This window comes from Desmodus rotundus, chromosome 12 (assembly GCF_022682495.2).
Source record: "Desmodus rotundus isolate HL8 chromosome 12, HLdesRot8A.1, whole genome shotgun sequence".
NCBI classification, from domain to species: Eukaryota; Metazoa; Chordata; class Mammalia; order Chiroptera; family Phyllostomidae; genus Desmodus; species Desmodus rotundus.
Genome location: NC_071398.1, coordinates 99,015,379 through 99,036,450, shown reverse-complemented (window position 1 = coordinate 99,036,450; position 21,072 = coordinate 99,015,379). Strand labels below are relative to the sequence as shown.

The 21,072-nt window shown below is 47.6% G+C and overlaps 1 protein-coding gene across 8 annotated transcripts in view; it reads left to right on the top strand.

Annotated features, from left to right (window-relative positions):
* DCAF6 (DDB1 and CUL4 associated factor 6) overlaps positions 1-21,072 on the top strand; it is a 71,452-nt gene that overhangs the window by 35,575 nt on the left and 14,805 nt on the right. For 4 of the 8 annotated variants that reach the window (XM_053914408.2, XM_045189909.3, XM_053914409.2 and 1 more), the window contains 4 exons: positions 7,318-7,377; positions 15,131-15,248; positions 19,623-19,738; positions 20,825-20,911. In XM_053914408.2, the coding sequence (XP_053770383.1) occupies positions 7,318-7,377; positions 15,131-15,248; positions 19,623-19,738; positions 20,825-20,911 (381 nt within the window). The remainder of the gene's footprint in view (positions 1-7,317; positions 7,378-15,130; positions 15,249-19,622; positions 19,739-20,824; positions 20,912-21,072) is intronic. The other 4 variants (XM_053914410.2, XM_045189914.3, XM_024553763.4 and 1 more) reach the window with 2 other exon arrangements.

Here is a 21,072-nt window from a genome sequence, read left to right as displayed (position 1 = left end):
CCGTGTTTTCTCCTCTTTGTGAGTAAACAGTGCACGTGGGTCCCAGTGGCTGCCCACGTGGGTACTACCAGAGGCCCTGGGCGCTATCACTCAGGCGCTGCGCGTGGTCCCCTCACTTGCAGGCGGGGCCCTGCATCTACACCACGGGCTTTTGTCGCAGTGCCCATCTGCTCTGCAGCACAGTGCTCCCTCCCCGAGTCCCAGGGCACTGTTGGGCAGCGACGAGCTGTAAGAGCCGTGAAAAATAGCGGGTTATCAGTTTGTTCCAAAGGACAGCTAACAAAACCTATGTGTTTTGTCCGTTTAGTGAATTCTGGCTGAGGGGAAAAAATACAAAATTCTTCATTTTAGAACACAAATTATAGAAATATACAAATTATAGATATAAAGAATAGGAATTAAATTTACACAAATCAACAGGGAGTTAGTTTTATTTGAAAAACTGATTAAAACATCTTATTACACTTAATGAGTAGATACAATTGTGTGTATGTGTATTATGGACACTAATAGTCCGTTCTCTCATGCTAGATGTTACTATGAAATCATCTACCAGTAGAGAAGGTATCCAAATTTACATTCTGGGTTTTAACTTATTACCAATAAAAGAATGTGCATTTCTAATAATTAAAACTATTTTCTCATTAATATCTTGATATGTTTACTGTAAGTGATAATACTGTCAGTAAATGATATTTCTATTGTCTTCTCACCTATTTAAATCTTTTAGATATAAGATACTCAAAGGAGATACTAATGGAATTTGGAAACCAAGCAATTTTCACAACTGTTGAATTTCTGAATTGTTAGACTGTCTAGGAAACGTTTTACTCTCTTTTTGAAATATAGGGCAGATGAGATCTTTTGTGAGAGCCGAAGTGTAAGATGGATCTAAGTCCCTGGTTTCTGTAGGAGAGTGGGACTCATCGTTTTGTAGAAAGAATCTGCATTTGGGGCTTCCGGCCGAGATGGAGGTGTAGGTAGACACACTGGGCCTCCTCGTACAACCAAAAGAAGGACAACAATTAAAAAACAAAAAACCAGAACTGACAGAAAATCGAACTGTACAGAAATCTGACAACCAAGGAGATAAAGAAGAAACATTCATCCAGACCGCTAGGAGGGGCGGAGATGGGCAGCTGGGGTGGAGAGGACTCGCAGCAAGGCGGCGGCTGGTGGACCCAGCGAAGTGGTGGATGTGGAGAGGGGCAGGCCAGGCTGCAGCTAGCAGACCCCACGGCCCTACATTCATGCATAGATAAACCAGGAGGAACGGTGGGGGAGTGAAGCAGACCATGCAACCCAGGGCTCCAGCGCGGGGGAAATAAAGCCTCAAACCTCTGAGTGAAAACACCCGTGGGGGTTGAGGCGGCAGCAGGAGAAACACCCAGCCTCACAGGAGAGTTCGTTGGAGAGACCCACGGGGGCCTAGCGCGTGCACAAGCCCACGTACTCGGGAATCAGCACCAGAGGGGCCCAATTTGATTGTGGGTAGTGGAGGAAGTGACTGAAATCCGGCAGAGAGTGGGGCAAGTGTGCCATTGCTCCTCTCAGACCCCAACCCCACGTACGGCGTCACAGCGCAGTGACCAGCGTTACCTGCCCCCTGAACACCTAAGGCTCCACCCCTTTATGTAACAGGTGTGCCAAGACAGAAAAAAATGGCCCAAATGAAAGAACAGATCACAGCCCCAGAAAAAATAGAACTAAGCAATGAAGAGATAGCCAGCCTATCAGATGCACAGTTCAAAACACTGGTAATCAGGAAGCTCACAGAATTGGTTGAATTTGGTCGCAAATCAGATGAAAAAATGAAGGCTATGTTAAGAGAAACAAAGGAAAATGTACAGGGAACCAATAGTGATGCAAAGGAAACTGGGACTCAAATCAACGGTGTGGACCAGAAGGAAGAACGAAACATCCAACCAGAAAAGAATGAAGAAACAAGAATTCAAAAAAATGAGGAGAGGCTTAGGAACCTCCAGGACATCTTTAAACGTTCCAACATCCGAATTATAGGGGTACCAAAAGGAGAAGAGGAAGAAAAAAAAATGAAAACTTACTTGAACAAATAATGGAGCACTTCCCTAATCTGGCAAAGGAAACAGACTTTCAGGAAGTCCAGGAAGCTCAGAGAGTCCCAAAGAAGCTGGACCCAAGGAGGAACACACCAAGGCACATCGTAATTACATTACCCAAGATTAAAGAGAAGGAGAGAATCTTAGAAGCAGCAAGAGAAAAGGACACAGTTAACCTACAAAGGAGCTCCCATAAGGCTGTCAGCTGATTTCTCAAAAGACACCTTACAGGCAAGAAGGGGCTGGAAAGAAGTATTCAAAGTCATGAAAGCCAAGGACCTACATCCAAGATTACTGTATCCAGCAAAGCTACCATTTAGAATGGAAGAGCAGATAAAGTGCTTCTCAGATAAGGTCAAGTTAAAGGAGTTCATCATCACCAAGCCCTTATTATATGAAGTGTTAAAGGGATTTATCTAAGAAAAAGAAGATAAAAAATATGAACAGTAAAAATGACAGCAAACTCACAATTATTAACAATCACACCTAAAACAAAAACAAAAGCAAACTAAGCAAACAACTAGAACAGGGACAGAACCACAGAAATGGAGATCACATGGAAGGTTATTAACAGGGGAGTGGGAGGGGGAGGGGGAGAAAGGTACAGAGAATAAGTAGCATAATAAATGATAGGTGGAAAATAGACAGGGGGAGGGTAAGAATAGTGTAGGAAATGTAGAAGCCAAAGAACTTATATGCATGACCCATGGACATGAACTATAGGGGGGGGATGTGGGAGGGAGGGGGTGGGCAGGATGGAGTGGAGTGAACGGGGGGAAATGGGACAACTGTAATAGCATAATCAATAAATATATTTAAAAAAAAAAGAATCTGCATTTTAATGGGATGGGACCTGATGCTGGTTAGTGCCCAGAAAGAATACATCTATTTAGTTGCTGGTATTTCTTGGCAATTGAAAACTAAACCCGCATTCCAAGGCACCAAATGGCATTGCCTTCAGTTTCAAGTTGCTGTTTACTGTGAGCCCGGGAGGTAGATGTTCACAGGTGTTTGAACAGTGGTTTTCAACTGTGCGCTCCTTTCAGTCCCATGGAAGCTCAGTGCAAACAAGCAGGAGTGACACTGGGGTGTCCGCACGGAGGGAGAGCAGGGACGGGGGCCCGCCTGCGTGTCCTCTCGCCTCCCCCATGGTGCCTTTGCTCCGACGCGCATTTTGAAACCTCTGCTCTGAACGAATTTCGACATAATCTTTCATAACTTCAAAAATTTCATTTTTCCAAGTCAGGATAGATTACTTAAAAATGTTTTTACTTTATTTAGTTTAAAAAAATAGCATTTTCCCCCTAGGCTTTTAGGAAATACACCACAACTCACTTCAGCCTTCCAGTGATTTTTAATCACAAAGAGGGGCACTTGCCTTCCTCAGACTACTGCCTGGGTATTAGACGTGGCTGAGGCCTTGTCCCTGGCCCTATGGCCAGGTGACCTTGGGCAGGTCAGCTGGCTGCTTCGTGCCTTGGTGCCTGATTATCGACCTGTACAGGTAGTGTGGCCTGCCCTCGTTTGCGAGATGGCGTAGGGTGGGGTAGCCCGCAGGGTGTACACGAGTGTTTACACTCCTAAGTAGAACACTGTGCACAACAGCACACTCCCCAGATTATAGTGCCCTTCACTTTCTGCCTCAACACGCGCTCCTCCCGGGGCCCGTGAGGCCAGTGGCCTCTGTGGTTTAGAAGGAGCTGCATGTGTCTCTCTCAGACGCTGCCGCGCGGTAGAGCCTGGGCAAACAGCTGATTTTAAACCTGCTCCTTTCTGTTCCAGGTCATGGGTTGCTGGCTCCTGCTCAGAGTGGCGCCACCCGGTGGAGCCTGCTGGTCTGGCCCGACCGCCACAGTGCCCCACTGGAGCCAGGAGCCAGCCTAGAGGGGGGCACGTAGGAACTGTTTTTTCATTTTATGGCACGGTTTTGCTGTTGGGAAAAGTAATGTTTTATACCCCCTAAGGGTGTAGAACGTTGGTGATTATTTTCATAAAAGGGCTTTTCAAGACTGAACCATACTGGAAAAAATCAGCGCTTCCCTGGCCCTGTGCAGCAGGCTCTTCGTTCACAACCGCGGATCCCCGGGGTCCCTGGTGACAGCTACCGGCAGTGCTCCTCAGAGGGACGCACTCCACCCGGGTCTCAGCGTGCACACGCGGGTCGTTAGCACACGTGACGGGGTGTTGCCCTCGTTCTGCAAGCGCTCCTTCACGACCTTGAGTCCTGAGCAGAGCAGTGAGGACTCTCTTAGAACTTTAAAGAGGAGGGTGTGCTCCATATTTTGCACAAGAGCTTCCTGTCGTTATTCGTCATTCTGTGCCGTGGTTCTGAACGCCAGGCCAGACATAATGTCATGCGTTACCCCTTTCCTACCCGCCACCTGGCAGTTTATGGGGGTCATCTCATTAAATCTGCCTAAGAAGGGTGTGCGGTAGCCATCCTGATTGTGTCCATTTTACAGATGGACACACTGAGACTTAGAGAAGTTAAATCCCTTGCCCAGGGCTACAGCATTACTGAGGAGAAAAGCCACGTTTGAGCCCAGAGAGTCTGGCTGAAGAGTCCTTGTTATTTACCTGTCAGGCTGTAATTCATTATTCGTTTCCTGCAGTTGAGAAAAGTTTGATGTCAAAGGGCTACAGAACTTTCTCAAGACCAAAGCACAAACTTTTCAGAAACATACAGTAATTGGCCTGAGATACCTTGAACTGTAATTGAATGAGCTTTTGCTTAAACTTTGTTTTGACCTTAAAAATAATATTACAATTCTAGACACTTCCAATAAGCTGAGAAGCTATATTACACTTTGTAATAAATGACCACTGGACCACATGGTCGGAGTTTTATTTTGCGATGGTACTTTCCAGAAGGAAATTTCACAGAGACACGGAGTCAGTATGCAAATGAAGCAATCAGCATTGAGTTAATAATTGTATATATATATTTTTTAGTATTAGTTTTTCTGATGGTTGCTTTGTTAACATTTAGAAATATTTCCGCAAGCTAGAAGTCAGTGGGTACAGTATGTGTGAATACTGGTATAGAAGCGTGTCGCCTCGGGTGTTTGTATGACGGCAGGTAGCCCCCCCAGACAGCCGCAGGGCCCCAGCAGTAGAAGGAGCATGGAAGCCGCGGTCGGGCAGGGTTTCCAACCACAGACCGGCCTTCACGACGGGAGGAGCAGCACAAGTTCCCCCAGGTTCCGCAGTGTCGGCGGTGGCTGTGGGGCCAAACGGGACCCTCTCAGCTTAATAGTAGCTTTCTGTCTTAACATGAACTTCAACTTCCTTCGTAGTGTAAACCCGTCAGAGTAAAAAAATACACATTTGTGGAGATGACAGCATTTGAGGTCCTTTATGAAGGTTTTTTTTAAAAAGAGAGTTATTGCTTCATAAATTTTACTTTAATAATTAAATAAGACACTTCATTTAGTAAGATTTGTACATTCTGTACATTTATGGAAAAATTGAACATTTGTAAAAAGGTTGCCTCGTCATTAAGTGAGAGCACACGGAAGTGTGTAATATATCCAAAGGGACAAAAACTATTTCAGAGGGGACTTTCTGGGAGTGCTTTCCAATATTTATTTCCCTCGGACTCACGTTTGTGTTATGTTTTTCTTTAAAGAATATAATCTTGATTTTCTGTAGAAATTAACTTATCTGTTCTGCCAAAGCAACGTGGGCTTGTTGCGTCTGCCTCTGAAATGGACAGATGGGGAGAAGCCTTACGAAGGAAGGGAGAGCACGGAGGGGCGGGGGGCGGGCGTCCCCACCTTCCTCCTCGTGTGGGCAGACCGTGGGACTGGTAGTCTGCTGCGAGCTGACGAGTAAGGACAAGGAAAGCCGCGTTGACACAAGGCGCAGGCTGCAGCGCAACCTGGCGGTGCTGACTCGGTGTGCCGATGGGCTGTATAAGAAGGCGGACGGTGCCAGGTGGGCCCGGGCGGTCCCGGTAGTGGGGTTCGGACTTGGAGGTGATCAGAGGGAAGCTGTCAAGTAATACAGAATTGCTGAGAACCAGGATATATTGGGAAACTCTTAGCTATTGAGTTGAGGACACTCAGCTGAGAATATCTGCCTCTGGGGGAATCAGATGCCACTGCGAATGGAGACTGTCGATCAGCCAGAACGCCAGGTGCTGGGTTTAGACACAGCACTTGCCCAGAACTAGAGTGTGGGCCCTCAGAAACTAGGAAACAGGCGTGCATCTAGGGGAGAGCTATGCTTTTTATCCACACTTCCCTTTTCCTGTGGCCCCATGGGACACCAGGCCCTGCGCCAGGAATAGCAGCCACCTCTTCCCGTTCCCCAGGGCCTGGCTCAAGTGACCAGGACCTAGGATGAGCAGGAGGCGAGGAAAAGCCCAGGCCTAACAATGCTGTGGCTTGTTCTGTGTCATAAAGCTCGTCATTGTCAGACTGGGAGAGAGTAAAGAAAGGCTAACTCCAGACGAGTCCCCCTCTCACTTCATCATGCTGCCTTCCCTCCAGACCAGGGCTCTTCAAACAGTAGAGCCCGTTTATAAAGCCAGTTCTCAGGTAGAAACTCAGGTATCAAAGGGCAGAAATAAAACGTTCTTCTGCCTGGAGCCAGAGCAGACATCAGCATGGAGTCCAGGCCTCTGAGCCTTCTCCTTGCCTGCCTTTCCCCCGACCAGGCACCGACAGAAACCTAGGACTTCACACGTGCACAGCATGTCATAGAGTTGTAACATTACCTGTGTCTCTGTAATGGTAATTACTTCAGTGAATGCTTACTTTGTAGACACTTTCTCTGCCTCACGTCTCCACGCTCCAGGTGTAACAAACAACATCTAGCAAAGTGTAGGGAGCACATTTCCTGCTTGGATCCTCCACCAAGGACGAACTCACCTTCGGGAGCCAGCGAGGGGCTCAAGAAGGATGAGGAGCCTTTGTTTAGTGAAGGGGCCCCCCATCTCTGTTCTATCCCGTCCGCCTTGCACTTGGTGCCCGTGCGACGTGGACCTGACCAAGGGTGTGTGCGTGGGCGCAGGAGGCTGCGGTCCCTGCTCCCTCTCACAGTGCTAACGGCTTGCCTGCAGTGACATGCCCTAAGCGCGTGGCCTTGCCTCCTCACAGCCTTGGGAACCCCCCACTGCAGTGCTTACCTCTGTCCCCGCCCCATACTTGGGTTTCTTAAGCGTAGACGTGATCGTGACCTTGCCGTGCACTTGTCTGCTGCTTGCTTTTAAGTGGAAATCTCGTTTTTGTTTCAGATTCTCCTCCTTCTGTGGCTAACACACAGCTCGGATCCCTGTCACTTGACGAGCAACAGGGTGCGTGCCCAGGAGCGGCGCTCTGCCGCCACCCCGCCACCACCCCCAGCTCTGAGGCGGCGCCCAGACCAGCCCTCTCCTCTCCCGCAGCCTGTCGCTGCTGCGGCGGTCTGAGGGGCGGTGTCTTGCGGGCTGAATTCCCCGAGGTGGTATTGTGTGGAGGGCCCTGTTGAAGTGTACAGATTATTTTGTATGTAAGCTAATTCCTACCTTCGGCCCTGTACGCCAAGTGTGAATTCTCTCCCTGTGCCAGTGGATAGTGCGTAGAAATGATACCCACTTCTTGAATTCTAGGTATCTGCCACAGAACCGTGTAGAGCTGTGGGTGTGAGGGAGCGTGTTGCCCGGTGGGGAACTTAGAAAGGGTTACGTGGGCACGGCGACTCTCTAGCGCTGCCATAGTGAGCGACTTGCTTCTGTGTCTCCCTGCTTGGGCGAAGCTCTGATGCTTTAACTGCAAGCAGTGCAGTGGGAACAGCAGTCACGAAGCTCCACGGCCGCCAGGCAGAAAGGGAAGTGGCTGCTGCCTCCCACTTGTCCTTTCGAAGCAGGAGAGGTAAAGAGTCAGCCTCGGAGCCTTGAGCAAAGCCTGATGAGATAGATTTTACAAATGTTTTCCAAAAAAATAGAAAGTAACTCAGCGCTAAAGCCGTGAGCTCAGGTTGGCACAACATTTACATGTGTCGGGTGACTCACTCGAGAACAGTACGGGGAAGTGCACTGTTGCCGAAGAACCTCTTTGGCGCGAGGTCTTAATTTTAACTCTTCTCGGAAAATGATTCAGAAACTGACTTCAAAGCAAGTTAGAAAACTCCGTTTGTACTTCTCATCTTACCTTATTGTTTATGCCAGTAGCACTATAGGTTTTTCTGTTCTTGAGAATGAACGAGTGAATTGGTAAATGAATTTGAGAACTAAGAAATTAAGCATGTTTTATCTTTACATTTATTGGAGTGGTATTAACTGTGAAGAATACTATAAGATAAAACACAATTATAGTAGCACTGTCTATTATATTTTACTACCATTTAAAACTGCTCTCTAATCAAATATTTTTTTGTAAGGATATATGAATGTAAAGAATATGTTACTACCAGAGAGTTTGTAGCCAGATTCATAGTCTATAAAGTCACATAGAATAATTTCCATGGACTTTTATTAAATATCACATTCAGTTTTAGTTGGTACCTAATTTGTGTATGATACGGAATGTGACAGAAAAAGACAAGGATAACACCCAGATTTTCAGCAACAGTGATGATGCCATTTACTCAGCAGACTGGTTTGGAGGCAGAATCAGGAGGCACTTTGGGTTTGGAGCATGGAAAGTATGGTACGTCCTTTAGTCCCGGAAGTGGAGAGGTTACATGAGAGGTCGAGGGAGCTGTGTCCGGGTGGGCCATCGTCAGTATAACTCTGTGAGTCCCATGAGCAGCAGTGAGCTGCTGACGGACAGCCGGGCCCAGGGAACGAGGCCCGAGCCTGTGCGTGCCCTTTTGTCAGCCCAGTCGCCCTGGGAACATTCCAGGGCTCCCTCATTCCAGGCTGAGTCCCTACAGGGAGCTTCTGCTGTGAGAGTCGAGAGCAGCGCCCCCCGCACCCTGCCACCGTCCTCAGCGGGTCAGATGCAGGGGCCTCTCCGTGGGCCCTCTGCCCTCCACTCAGACTGCAGTCTGTTCTCTACCCCCAGCCAGAATGCACTTGTAAAAGTGTGTGTCTAATCACATTGTCCACCTGCCTCAGCCTTTTTCATTGTGTTCCTCTGCCCTTCAAAGCCACCAAGTCCTGACTGAGCGCCCCCCTGTGACCTGCCCCTGCCCCTGCCCCCTATCTCAGGTATCTCTTTGCTGGCCAAGGAGGCCTGCTTTCAGTTCTTCTGACACTCAGCTTCTTTGCCTCTCAGCTTCCCTCTTTTAGCTGTGCCCTCTACCAAAAATGCTTTCCCTTCAGCCACTTAACCAGATCTCACTGAGATAGCACTTTCTCGGAAATGACAGGACCATTGGGCGTCGGGTCTGAAGCAGCTCTCCCCATCGTCTCTCCCTTTTTGACCTATTTCCCTTCATTGCATTTGTCAACATCTGTAATCGCACACTGAAGGGAGTGTGTGTTCAATGCCCATCTTCCTGCATGTTCTCTTGTTCACTGTAACACACTCAGTGCCTTAACACCACCTCTGTTCTGCGTTAACAGTAAGTATTTGTTGAATGAGTGAGTGAATGTGTTCTGTAAGCAGTGGGATGCTACAGAAATTGTGCCAGCCTGGGAGAAACCTGACCAGGGTTGTGTGTTAGAAAGACCATTTTGGCAGCTTTCTAAGAGATTGAGGAGAAGGGAGAGCAGGAGGCTACTGCTCCGGTCCAGGTGACAGGTGACCAGGGAGGGCCCGGGCCAAGGCCGTAGTGGTAGGAAGCCAGGAGGAGGGACAGAGTTTTTCAATATTTTAGAAGCAGAATAATGGGGCTTTGAGACTGATTTAGTTACAAAGGACTGAAAGGACGGCATCCAGATGTTTTGAGAGGGTGGTAGATAGCGGTGGCCCCTGCCAGGTAGAGATTTCGGGGGAAGAGCCTGTTCTGAGGGGAAGAGGGGCATGCGATTTTCTTGGCATGCCGAGTTCGAGGTGCCTTTGGGTGGTCCACTGAGTCGAGTTACCTCGGAGGCCCATCCAACCGCAGAGCGGCCTCCCAGGCGGTTGGATGGACGTGTGACCCTGGAAGTCCCCAGAGGGCCCTGCAGAGGTGGTCCGCAAGGACAAAGTGTTACTAAGAAAAATTTAAAAATTTTAATGGCTCACTTTACTGAAAAAAATATTTTTCTTTCAGTAATCACATATGCGTTATTGAACTAGTTGTTTGCAACCAGTGTTTTTTACTTGTTTGCCTTGAGTTTTTAACAGAAGCACAGCATTTGAGAACGGAAATTAGACCGGCTGTGCATGCCGTGTGCAGGCCCTTCAGACTAAACACTGTCGCCACACTGAAGGTGTCTTTCACGGAGATCATCGTGACAAGACTACATATTTGACACAGCCATTAAATTGACTGACAGTTCTAATTTTTATTAATAAATGCCTAATGATCGAAGCCTGCTGTGTTAATGAGCGGCGTAAGTGTGATTGAGTGTTACAGACAGGAAGTAACAGAGTTCCATGGGGAACACACGAGATGCTTCATCTCTTCCAGTAGGGCCCAAGGGAGGCATCCCCGAAGATAAGATGTGTCGGTGGAGATCTGAAGGCTGGTCAGGCCACGCCAGGTGGAGGGGGCATGGACAGCGTGGGCCAAGGCCGGAGGTGGTCACGCATGAGTGACTAGAAGAGTCCAGTGTGGCTGGAGCGTGCCACGCCATCGAGAGTCCAGCCGAGGAGGGCCCGGGTTGAGAAGGAGCTTCTGGATTTTCTGTGGAGACATCAGGAGGCGAATGGAGGGTGTGAATTTGGGGCTGTAGCCTGGCTTGGTTTGTCTGCATGGAGGGCAGAGACTTAGCTGAAGACTGACTCGCTTAGGAGGCTGTCCCGGTGGTGGAGGTAGACATACCGCAGACGAGACGTGGAGGCTCGGGAGACATGCTGGGTGTGGGACGAGCTGGTGTGCGAGCCTGGCTGTCCAGACAGCGTGTCCTGTGCCACTGTGGGCGCCCTTCATTCCCCGTACATCTCTGAGCGTGTTTCTTAGAACCACGAACGAATGTGATTTCATAGCGGAAATGCCCAGATAAAACGGTGTGAAAACATGCGTGACTGAAAAAAATTAATTTGTGGCTCTTCCCTGGAAGGCTAGGAAGATACCTAATTAAACAAGTAAAGTTAAAAGAAGTTGCTTTCAGGCTGTATTCCAGCCCCTGTTGAAATTTCTCTCTGAGCCAGTGCCATCGCCTGACAACGGGCTTTTGTGTCATTTCTGGAAAGGGTCTTTTAGGTGTAGTACTGGCCATTATATTAATAATAGTCAATAATAGTCTGTAGCCAGGAATCTTTCGTTGTTGACCATTCACTTCTAACCCTGGAAAACGAAGTCTCTTCCAATGCAGGAGATCGTCTTAATTTTTCTGTGGCCGTTACCGGGTTCTGGAGCGTGTGCTGTGATTTGGTGTCATTCACCCCGCTGGAGCGTGCTCTGCCCGACTCGCCTCATCGGTGGTTTTTAATGACCGGAGTCAGTGGGCAGTGTAGAGTGGCCATCCGGAAACTTGCCAGTGTCGGGCACGCTCACGTGATTTTCCCCCCACCGCACTGCCCTGGTGCTGAATGCACGGTGATTCCGTTGATTCTCTTCTCCTAATGCCTTCGGAGGAGGAAACAGTTTGGACGCGGGGTGCCCTGGAAGAAGACAGTGTGGCCTCCCAGTGCTCTGAGGCCAGTGTCACAGTCCGGCTGCCGGGACTTGTGTCAGTTCCAGGCACGCTGCTGAAGGAGTAAATGGTCACTTCTGAGGAATAGCGGCAGTAACGATGGATACACCTTAATCAAAACAGTTATTTATCCAAGCAGTCTGATTTTCTCCTTCGTATTCAAGTCATGTCCAGGTCAGTGTGGTCCGTAGGAACTTCACGTTGCAGGAAACCTAGGTAACTAGAGGGAAAAAACCCAGCTCAGTGGTTTGATCCTCCGAAAAGCGGAGACGCTCACAGGTGATGCAGAGGTGGGAAAAGAACGCACGTGTCTCCTGGACGCAGTCATGCCCAGTACGTTTTAGTTGCTCCCATGGTGGTGCTTTCTGTGTCAGCGTTGGTGTGTGCAGGTGAGTTCTAAACCTTAAAGCTCTTAAGTTAGCATCTCTACTTGCTGAGGGAAGTCTGTAAGTAGTATATACTTGCATTATGTATGCAAGGCTCTCAGCAATAAAGTTTCTGGAATGTGTTTGCTGATCCAGCCTCTAACAAATAGAGCAAATCAGGGAAAATTAAAATGGTTTTCAAATTCAGTAGAAATGAAACATTAATTTTTTTCCTTTCGAGTAGATTTTTCTTAGATATTTGTTGCTTACAATATGTCAGAAGCAGATTGTGAATTAGTTCTCTAGTAAGCCAGGGATCTCTCTCTGAGAAGATCCCATGTGATGGATTGTAACGCTCAAGCGGAGGGGTGTTAACCTAGGGAGAGCGGGTGGAGCCAGGCGAGGGTATGGGTTTGAGGCTTAGGGGAGCTCTTCCCGCTGGTGCCTCCGTGGGAGAAACGGCTGCGCTCCACGTGGGTCACAGAGACCTGTTTGTGCGCAGTTTGCAGGGAGACCACTGGACTCAAGGGCCTGAGGTTTTTGTAGCTGACAAAGCAGTGCCTTCTACTTAGACAGTGACGGGCCAGTTTTATACAAGGCTGGTGAGCTCATAACACTTAATCGAAGAAGTCATTTTGTAAATTAAATGAACATTACTTTTTTTTTTTACATTTTATGCCTTTATTTTTAGAGAGGGGGGAAGGGAGGGAGAAAGAGGGGGAGAGAAACATTGATATGTGGTTGCCTCTCATGTGCCCCCTACTGGGGACCTGGCCCACAACCCAGGCATGTGCCCTGACTGGGAATCGAACCCTCAAGCTTTTGGTTCACAGGCTGATGCTCAGTCCACCTAGACACACCAGCCAGGGCTGAATACCATTATGTTTGACATGATTTAAAATGTATAGATTATATTCATGAGAGATTAAGTGGTAACTTTATAGTAGATACTGTAAGGAAGAAGGTTTTAATTAACATTGGCCATCTCAGGAAGCTTTTGCTTTGCGGCGGTGTGGGGTCCTGTATGTTTAAATAAGATCACTTCTTCCCCATTCTGACCTCTTGAGGGCTCTGTTTCCTCCTCTTCTGCAGTCACAGCCTGCAGGTATCTGTAACTTGTCTCTTTAATTTCCTTCTAAAGGAAAGTTTTGATGTAGCATTTACACTTCACAAGGCTTCTCATAACTTCCACTTCCGTAACTAAGGTGGATCTAGGAAACCAGCCCTGGCTTTTTTGTTTTTCCTTCTTTGCTTTACTACGCACATAGCAAAGCGCTGTGGGAACTGCCGTGAAATAACGGGAGAACTAGTCCTGGTCCTGCCTCTGACTTTCCTTGAGCCTCCAGTCTTCACTGTCCCCACCAGTTCCAGATGCCTGAAGGTGACCATGACTTTGGCAGCAGCGGGGCCAAAATTTCAGCCCCATAACTGAAGAGTAAGGGGAAACTATGTGGACAAATGACTAAAACAGCAAAATTTACAAAATAGTCCAGGAGAGGATAGAGGTTTTAAAAGTCCCATTTTTTATCATTTTATGTAAGCTAAAGGTGTGTTAATTATTTTATCAGAATGCCATTTGGTAAAATACCTCTTCCAAAACACTATAATAATGAATCTTTGAAAGTTGTAAGTGGTTCATTTATTTCCACAGCTGTTTATATCAAGGACATGGCCGTGAAAAACCTGGTACAGAAACAGCGATTGCACCGTTGGGGAGATGAGCTAATTTAGACTTCATTCACATTTTTATTTTCAAATAGAAACTGATGTTATCGGAGAGGGCTTCTCCCAAGGCAGAGGTAAAGACAGTGTTGTTACCAGCCTGGCTTCTTGCCTCTTGGAGAAAACCCTTTTCCGTTCTTCCGCAGTTCTGTTTTGGAGTCTTGTGAGTTGTCCTGTCTCAGGACGGACGCTGGAGCCCAGGTTCTCTGAGGTCCCTTCGTAGTAAGTGCGCCCACATCTCTGGGCGGAAGGTGGGGAGATGGAGGTCCTTTATTGTATAACGTGCACCTGAGAACCACGAAGCCGGAGTTTGGGTTCTTTTAAGTTGTCACTGCTTTTGTTATGTTCCATATATATGATGAAGCTTATTTTAGTGCTACTGTATCACTTCTCGAACTGGTATCAAGAGAACAGTTACATCACAGAAGAGCTTTCTTTCCTCAAGGCACCGGCAGAAATGACATGCCTGATTTTATAGCAGTTTGAGTTCCCTATGTATTTTAATGCTCCCCAAGCTGGTCTTCACCATAAACAGAAAAACTTTAAAGCCCTGTGTAATTTTGCCCTTGAATATCCATGTCCTCTTGGGGAGGGTGGCTTTGAAGTATTCTGTATCAATTCCTGTAGGGTTTCTAGATTTTATTTGCCATTTTACAAAGATTTTATTCATTGAAATAGATGCATGTCATGGAAATCACCTATAGATTTTTAAGGTGAAATTCCCATTATTTTTATAACTTTGTGGTCAAATTGCTCACAAGATTAGCCAGGAGGAGAAGGTAAAATATGCCAAAACGTGATCGTAACAGAGAATTTTAGGAAATTACAAAGCACAGTGAACTCTGCTGCCTTCCCCTGATTACAAGTGTGTGAATTTGAAAGAATTTTCTTTCGGAGCTCTTGCGTCTTCTCAGTCTTTCTGACGGAGCCCGTGCTGGATGCTCTCGGTGCTGTAGCTGCTGAGGTAGAACATCCTGAGCGCACCTATGAAGTGAATGAAGGTGCCAGTCGATAACGTATGCCATTGCATGGTAGTAGCCTTTGACTCCCTAAGGCTGACGTAGTGGGTCTCAGGTGTGTTTGATGTCCACCTGCATCCAAGGAAGTCATGGACACAGAGCTAGAACGTGATGCAGTGCCGCTTGGGGATGTGAGTGTTTCTCTAACGCTTGCCCTTGCACTTGACGTGAGAACCTTAGCAGATGTGAGAATTATGCCCAGGGCAACCTAGCTTAAGTTTTAGAAATGTTAGGAAATGTCATCTTTTCATTGGTGTCAGAGACTTTTTCAAATGTTTTGAACGCAATTTTCAGATAACAGTAATGAAAAGCTGAGCCCCAGACCAGGGACAGGTGAACCAGTTTTAAGTTTGCACTACAGCACAGAAGGGACAACCGCGAGCACGATAAAACTGGACTTTACAGACGAATGGTAAGTCCGTGTCTCCGTGAGCTGCTCTTCCATTGTGCAGGACTGTGTCCCACACTCTGTCGCCCTCACCGTCTTTCTGTCTCGTCCTGCTGTGCCGTGTGCTCAGAACCGCTCGGGGAGCTCGCGGAAACAGGCGATGGGGCCCCATGCCCAGAGTCCTGCTGGAGGAGTGGTCCAGAATTTGCATTTCTAGAAACTTCCCAGGCGATGCTGATGTTGCTGGTCTGGGATATTCCTCCTGAGAGAAAATGCAAAAGATAAAAAGAATTCATCAACTGTAGACCATTAGAGTAAAAATAACAAGCCTAACGTTTTACAGCTTTTTACAGTCTTGGTTCTGCATATAGATACATGTATATATATATATGCGCATATATATATGTATGATTTTTGTTTTGAGCTGTAAAACATAATTTTAATCATGTTGAACACACTTGATTCTCCCCTGCATTTATTTGACTTGACTTTATAACAAACACACACACACGTCACTAGTTAGCTTTCGTAAAGACTGTTTTGTGAGCTGTGTAACGGCCATCAGGTAGACCTACCACAGTCCCTTAACCATTGCTCTCTCACCGGGCAGTGAGTTTGCCTTCCTTTTCTAATTTAACCAAATGCGGCTGTGATGAGTATCTTTGTTTTCAGGCTCCCCTGCCTTTAGGACGCCCGACTTAGATGCATTCGCAGCAGCGCCCTGCACCTGTCAGACACTGCTGCGCTGTTTCTAAAAGGGGCCCTGCGCTCGCCACACAGCGGGGGCAGCTCCCGTGAGGGCGCCTGCGGCCGCCTCGGCCGGTGCTCAGTGCGCTCGTTCCCTTTTAACTTGTGTGTTTCATTTTAAAGTAACATTTGTTTCTATTGACTTAATAGTCGTACAGGTTCTCTTTAATGACATTTCTCATTTTATTGATTGCTCACTAATTTGGTTAAATCATACTCTAAAAAATTCGAGTTATGCGGGCTGCCTTTATCCTTTCCTACTGTCTCATGGACTTCTGCTTCAGATTGCCTCCAAAATCTTTAAACGTGTTACTATGTTAATATTAATTAACATGAAGATAATATGATCTTAATATATACTATAATCAATTATGTATTACTATAATCAAACACTACATATAGTAGTTATATTAATCATTTTATAACCAATATATTAATTATCTGCAATTAATATATTAATGTAGTTATATATTAATATTATGTTAGTATGATATATAACATGTACAAATGATATATACTGCAGTTATGTTACTTATTAAATATTATTATCTGTTAATATATGATCATATTAATAGTTATGTATTCCAGTTCACTGGTTTCCACTTGTGTTTATGTGTGTGGGTATTTTATATTAAAGTCTTTGATTAAGTAGCATTTCCAAGAACAGAATGCCTTCCATGTTTCAGAGACTCTCGTAGACGCAGGGAGTGAAGTCAGTGAAAAAAACAGGCAAAATGTCTCTGCCCGGTAGGAGCTCAGTTCTAGGTGGGGGAGACGGACGCACACGTGATGCATACGTGAACTGTGGGATAGGTTAGAAGGTACTAAGGGCTGTGGAAGGAAGCAGGGCAAGGGAGGGTGGCTGGCTGGCCTAGGGGAGGGGCAGCATCCGTGGAAAGGTGAGAAGGCGGGGCCGAGCACACAGGGGGGCGGGGGGAGCTGAGAGAGTCAGCACCGGCTGTGCAGGAGCAGCCCTGCGGTGTGCCCAGGTCTGCAAGAGTAGCAGTCCCGTGTAGCCGGAGTGGGGTGCCCAAAGGAGAGAGCAGGGGCAGGTAAGGTCAGCTGAGGAAGTGAGGAGCGTGTTTGAAAGGACAAGGGACATCTGGTGTCTGGGCAGACAGGCTGTGGGTAGGAGCCAGGACCTCAGATGGCAGGCTGTGGCATTAGCAAGGCGAGAGGGGCGCTGTCTTGGACCAGGTTGGGCGCAAGGGAAGCGTAAGAAGAGACTGGGTTCTGGGTGTCTGTTTGAAGGTGCGGTTGATAGGGTTTCTTTATGAGCCTGAGTGTTGACCTCTGCTTGTTAAGGTCGGGGTGTTCGTGGCCCTTTCTCTTAAGTGTGTAATTTAGTCTCACAGAAGATTGTCACCCTTATTTTTCTTGTCTGCTCTCTTCCCATCATTCTGGACAGAGGGGCGGGTTTCTCATAAACAGCCTCACTGGAGCACTGTTTTTGGAAAAGAACGCGTGGCCCCACCCTTCCTCTGAACACCGCTTTTCCTTCTCTAGAGACTGACGGTGAACTGTACTCTCCCATCCACCAGTTTCTCGTTTCTCCATCAGAGAAGTAGTTAGTTTTTTTTCCTGATTAGGAGAGGACTGGATACTCAGCCTTAAAAAATTCAAGAAAGGATGCCGCCCTGTTTTCCATCTCTGCCACCACAGTGTCTTGCCCCGGCATAAGTTTCTTTGATGGCAGATGAGGCAGTAGAGCCCACTAAGAGCTTAGACCCTGAACTTGGCAGTTGTTGGACCAAGCTCCAGTTTTCTTGCCTGAAGATGCTGTATTCAATAGAACCTACCTCAGAGGCGGTTGTAGGGTTAATGAGACGATGTGGGGAAAGGACGTTGCTCTTAGCAACGGACGCCCTAGAGACTGTCAGCTGCAAGTACCACCTTTTGTACATTGCCCTTCCTGTCCTTGGCACAGTCTCCTGGGGCGCTTATCTTGTTCTCACTGAGTTAGAAGAGGTCGTTGTTCGTTATCGGGTTAAGAGAGGGTGATACCATTTAACTTCCATTTTTTGGTAAATATTTTCCCAGTTTGTTGTCCGTCTTTCAGTTTTGTGGTGGTTTCGCTTTATGGTTACAGCCTATGAGCTCACGCTTAGAAAAGCCGTATCCTTCCCAGGATTAGGGGAAAGTTTTTTCTTGTTTTCCTTTTATAGGTCTATGATTTCATGTCAAAAACTATATGTTTAATCCTTCTGTACCTTTTTTCGCCGTGAAGTGTGCTGTAGAGCTACAGCTTAACTTGGGTCCATGGCTATCCCTCTGTCCCGGGACCATTTATTGAACAGTCTCCTCATTTCTCTGTGACTTAAAATGCCACATTAACGTCCGCTAAATACATTGACTTGGTTCCTTTGTCTTTCCAACTAACGTCTCGATTCCTGTGTCAGCGCCAGTGTTGTAATTCCCGCAACCGCTACACCTGAGCGCTTATTTACGCCTGTGTCGCAGCTTCCTCAGTGGAAAAAATAGGATTTTTATGTCACCCTAGTTTCTCTTTACTAAAATGACTATATGTTTATTTCTGGTCAAAAAGAAATGTAGGTTAATTGCAAAAAAAAAAGTAGAATTTACAGAAAAGTGTGAAAGAATCTTTGGCACTGGCCCTCCTGAGATGACACTGCCGGACAGACTTTTCTGCGCGCAGACCCAGGCAGACAGACGTCCTCTTTAAGAACACCATGTGTGCGTGGGTGCCCTTTTCTAAAAAATCAAATGGACTTCTCCAACTAGCCTAAAAGGGTGTTTTTAATAAAATCTTGCCCAACAAACTCATTATAATTTGCACTGTTTACCGAGTCACTGCTCTTTGTCTATAATTGCTGCTCTTTAAGTTGCCGTATCTCAAGTTTCATATCCTTGTTCACATTTATTCCAAATTTGAGAAACTGCCGCATTTCTGTGAATGTGATTTTAATCTGAGTCAGAGTGTTACACATTTTCCTCTGTTTTCTTTCCCGCTCAGTTTCCCCCTTACAATCTGTGATACCTGGCATGTCCCAGCATACGCGCTGGAACTTGTAGGTTTAAGCTGGCCGAGCATTCTGCTCGCACCAGAGTGCTAACTGTGGCCATCCGCAGGTGGACATCAAAACTAAACCAGAAGCCATCCTGGGTGTCTGCAGACTGCGGTGCCCGGTCACCCGCCACACTTGGGGGGCAGCCCAGAGCTGGAAGTGGCCCGCAGAGCGCAGCTTGAAGAGCACAGGCATGCCGAGGCCCTTTCTGAAGTGCTGCTTCAAAAGTAGCCCCGAGCAGCCGAGCCTGAAAGGGCATCCGATCCAAGTCCGTAGAGTCGTTAGGGCTTTGGCGGGGGCGAACCAGTCCTGGTGAGGATGAGAAGGGGACCCTGTCATTGCTATGAAATTCAAGAGAGGCGTAATATACGGACAGTCACAGAAGCACTAAAACAGTGTAGAAGCGGTCCTTTGTGTTTTTAAGCCTCCTTTTTAAGATGGAAGTGGATTAGAATCGTCACCTTGATTATTAAAAGTGATATTCTATAGGTACTATTGAAGTGATGAATCCTGCGTTTTACTTGTAGCCTGAATTTTTGGAACTGCTTCTGTAGTTGTTAAAAATGACCCTACAGGCTCACTCTTAGTAACTCCCTGGGGGCCACTTGCCTTGTTTCGGTGACAGGAGCAGCACATCCTCCAGCTCTAGAGGGAGCGGGACCCACAGCAAGCCTGAGGGGCCAGAGGGGGCCCCGGCCCCCCAGAGCTCAGAGCCGCCTGCAGCGGGAGACAGTGAGACGGGTAAGCTGTGACCGAGCTTTGTCATCACACAGCCCGGCGTGGGACGTCCCCCCGCTTGCCGGCGCCCTCAGTGCTGCCCTTTGGTTTCTTGCTTTAAACAAATTCCTTTTGCCTCGAGTCTGGCTGTTGCTACTGATAAACAGTAATAGGCGCAGCGTGGAGGGGCCGTCAGCATTTCAGACGGTGTCGCAGTACCCCCCAGGCTCGTCTGCAGACACAGCGGCCAGGAGACGTGGCCGTCATGCCAGTGACGCGTGCGCTGTCAGTGCCAGTCCGCAGTGGGGTTCGGAGTGTCCGTCTGCATTTCTTTAGGGCCTGGGGGCTGGTGGAGGGAAAGGAGGAAAGGAGGAAGGGGTGCGAGCTGGCCGGGCTCCGACTGGACCCTCTTTGTCACAGGGGACTTTTCAGAACCTTTTTCTAGAATTTTCTGATGTAAACATTGTATGAAAGAGTCTGGACAGAGTGGATTCTCCATAAATGCAGGAATAAATGAACTCTGTTGTAAAATAGTGACTAGGTGCTTCAGTGTAACAGGTACAAGAATTAAACGTGTAAGACAGTGAGCCACTGGAGTAAGCAGATGTCAGTTAGGTGCAAAACACTGGTCCCTCGGGGGTCTTGGAGTGAAGTCCGAGAATTAAGTATTTTCAGTGGACAAAACAATTGAAAGCAGGCCCAGCTTTCCTGCCTGTTCATGATCGTTCAGGTGATACCAGGTGCATGCTCGAGGGGCCAGAGAACACTCAGTTTTACACGTGGACTTCGTGAAGGTTAGAAAACAAGCACGGTAAAGTGTGTCAGCTGTGAGGCATCTGTGCAACACGCACACCAGAGACTGTCGTGTGGAGTCAGTGCCCAGAAGGCTGGGGCTTCGGGGAGGGGCGGGCACACGCTCCCCAAGGGCACCTGTCCCGTCTGCTGTGGGCGTCGGGACCGGCATCCTACAAGGGGAGCTTTATCCCATTGGCGGTGTCTGTGACCCCAAAAGGGTTAAGAACTACTTACACGTGAGAAAGCTGGAGTGCTAAGTTGGTGGCTGTTTTTCTAAAAAAACTGTATTTAATGATTGTTTGGTTTACTTCCCAGGAGCTCCCGAAGAATCCTCGGAGGGTGGGACAGCGAGGCAGGAAGGTGCATCTGCAGAAACCACGGTGCAGAACCGAACGGACAGAGGTGAGTCCTCCCCTCTTCAGGTAGCTGCTTCACGTGGGAAGACAAGAAACCTTCCCCCGTATTGGTCTCTGCAGAGTTAGCGGCGTTTCCGTTAGGTGTGCGGTGGAATTCTCCTCTCCGTTTAGGGCAATGAGACCATGTTAGAGAAGGTCTCTGTCCGC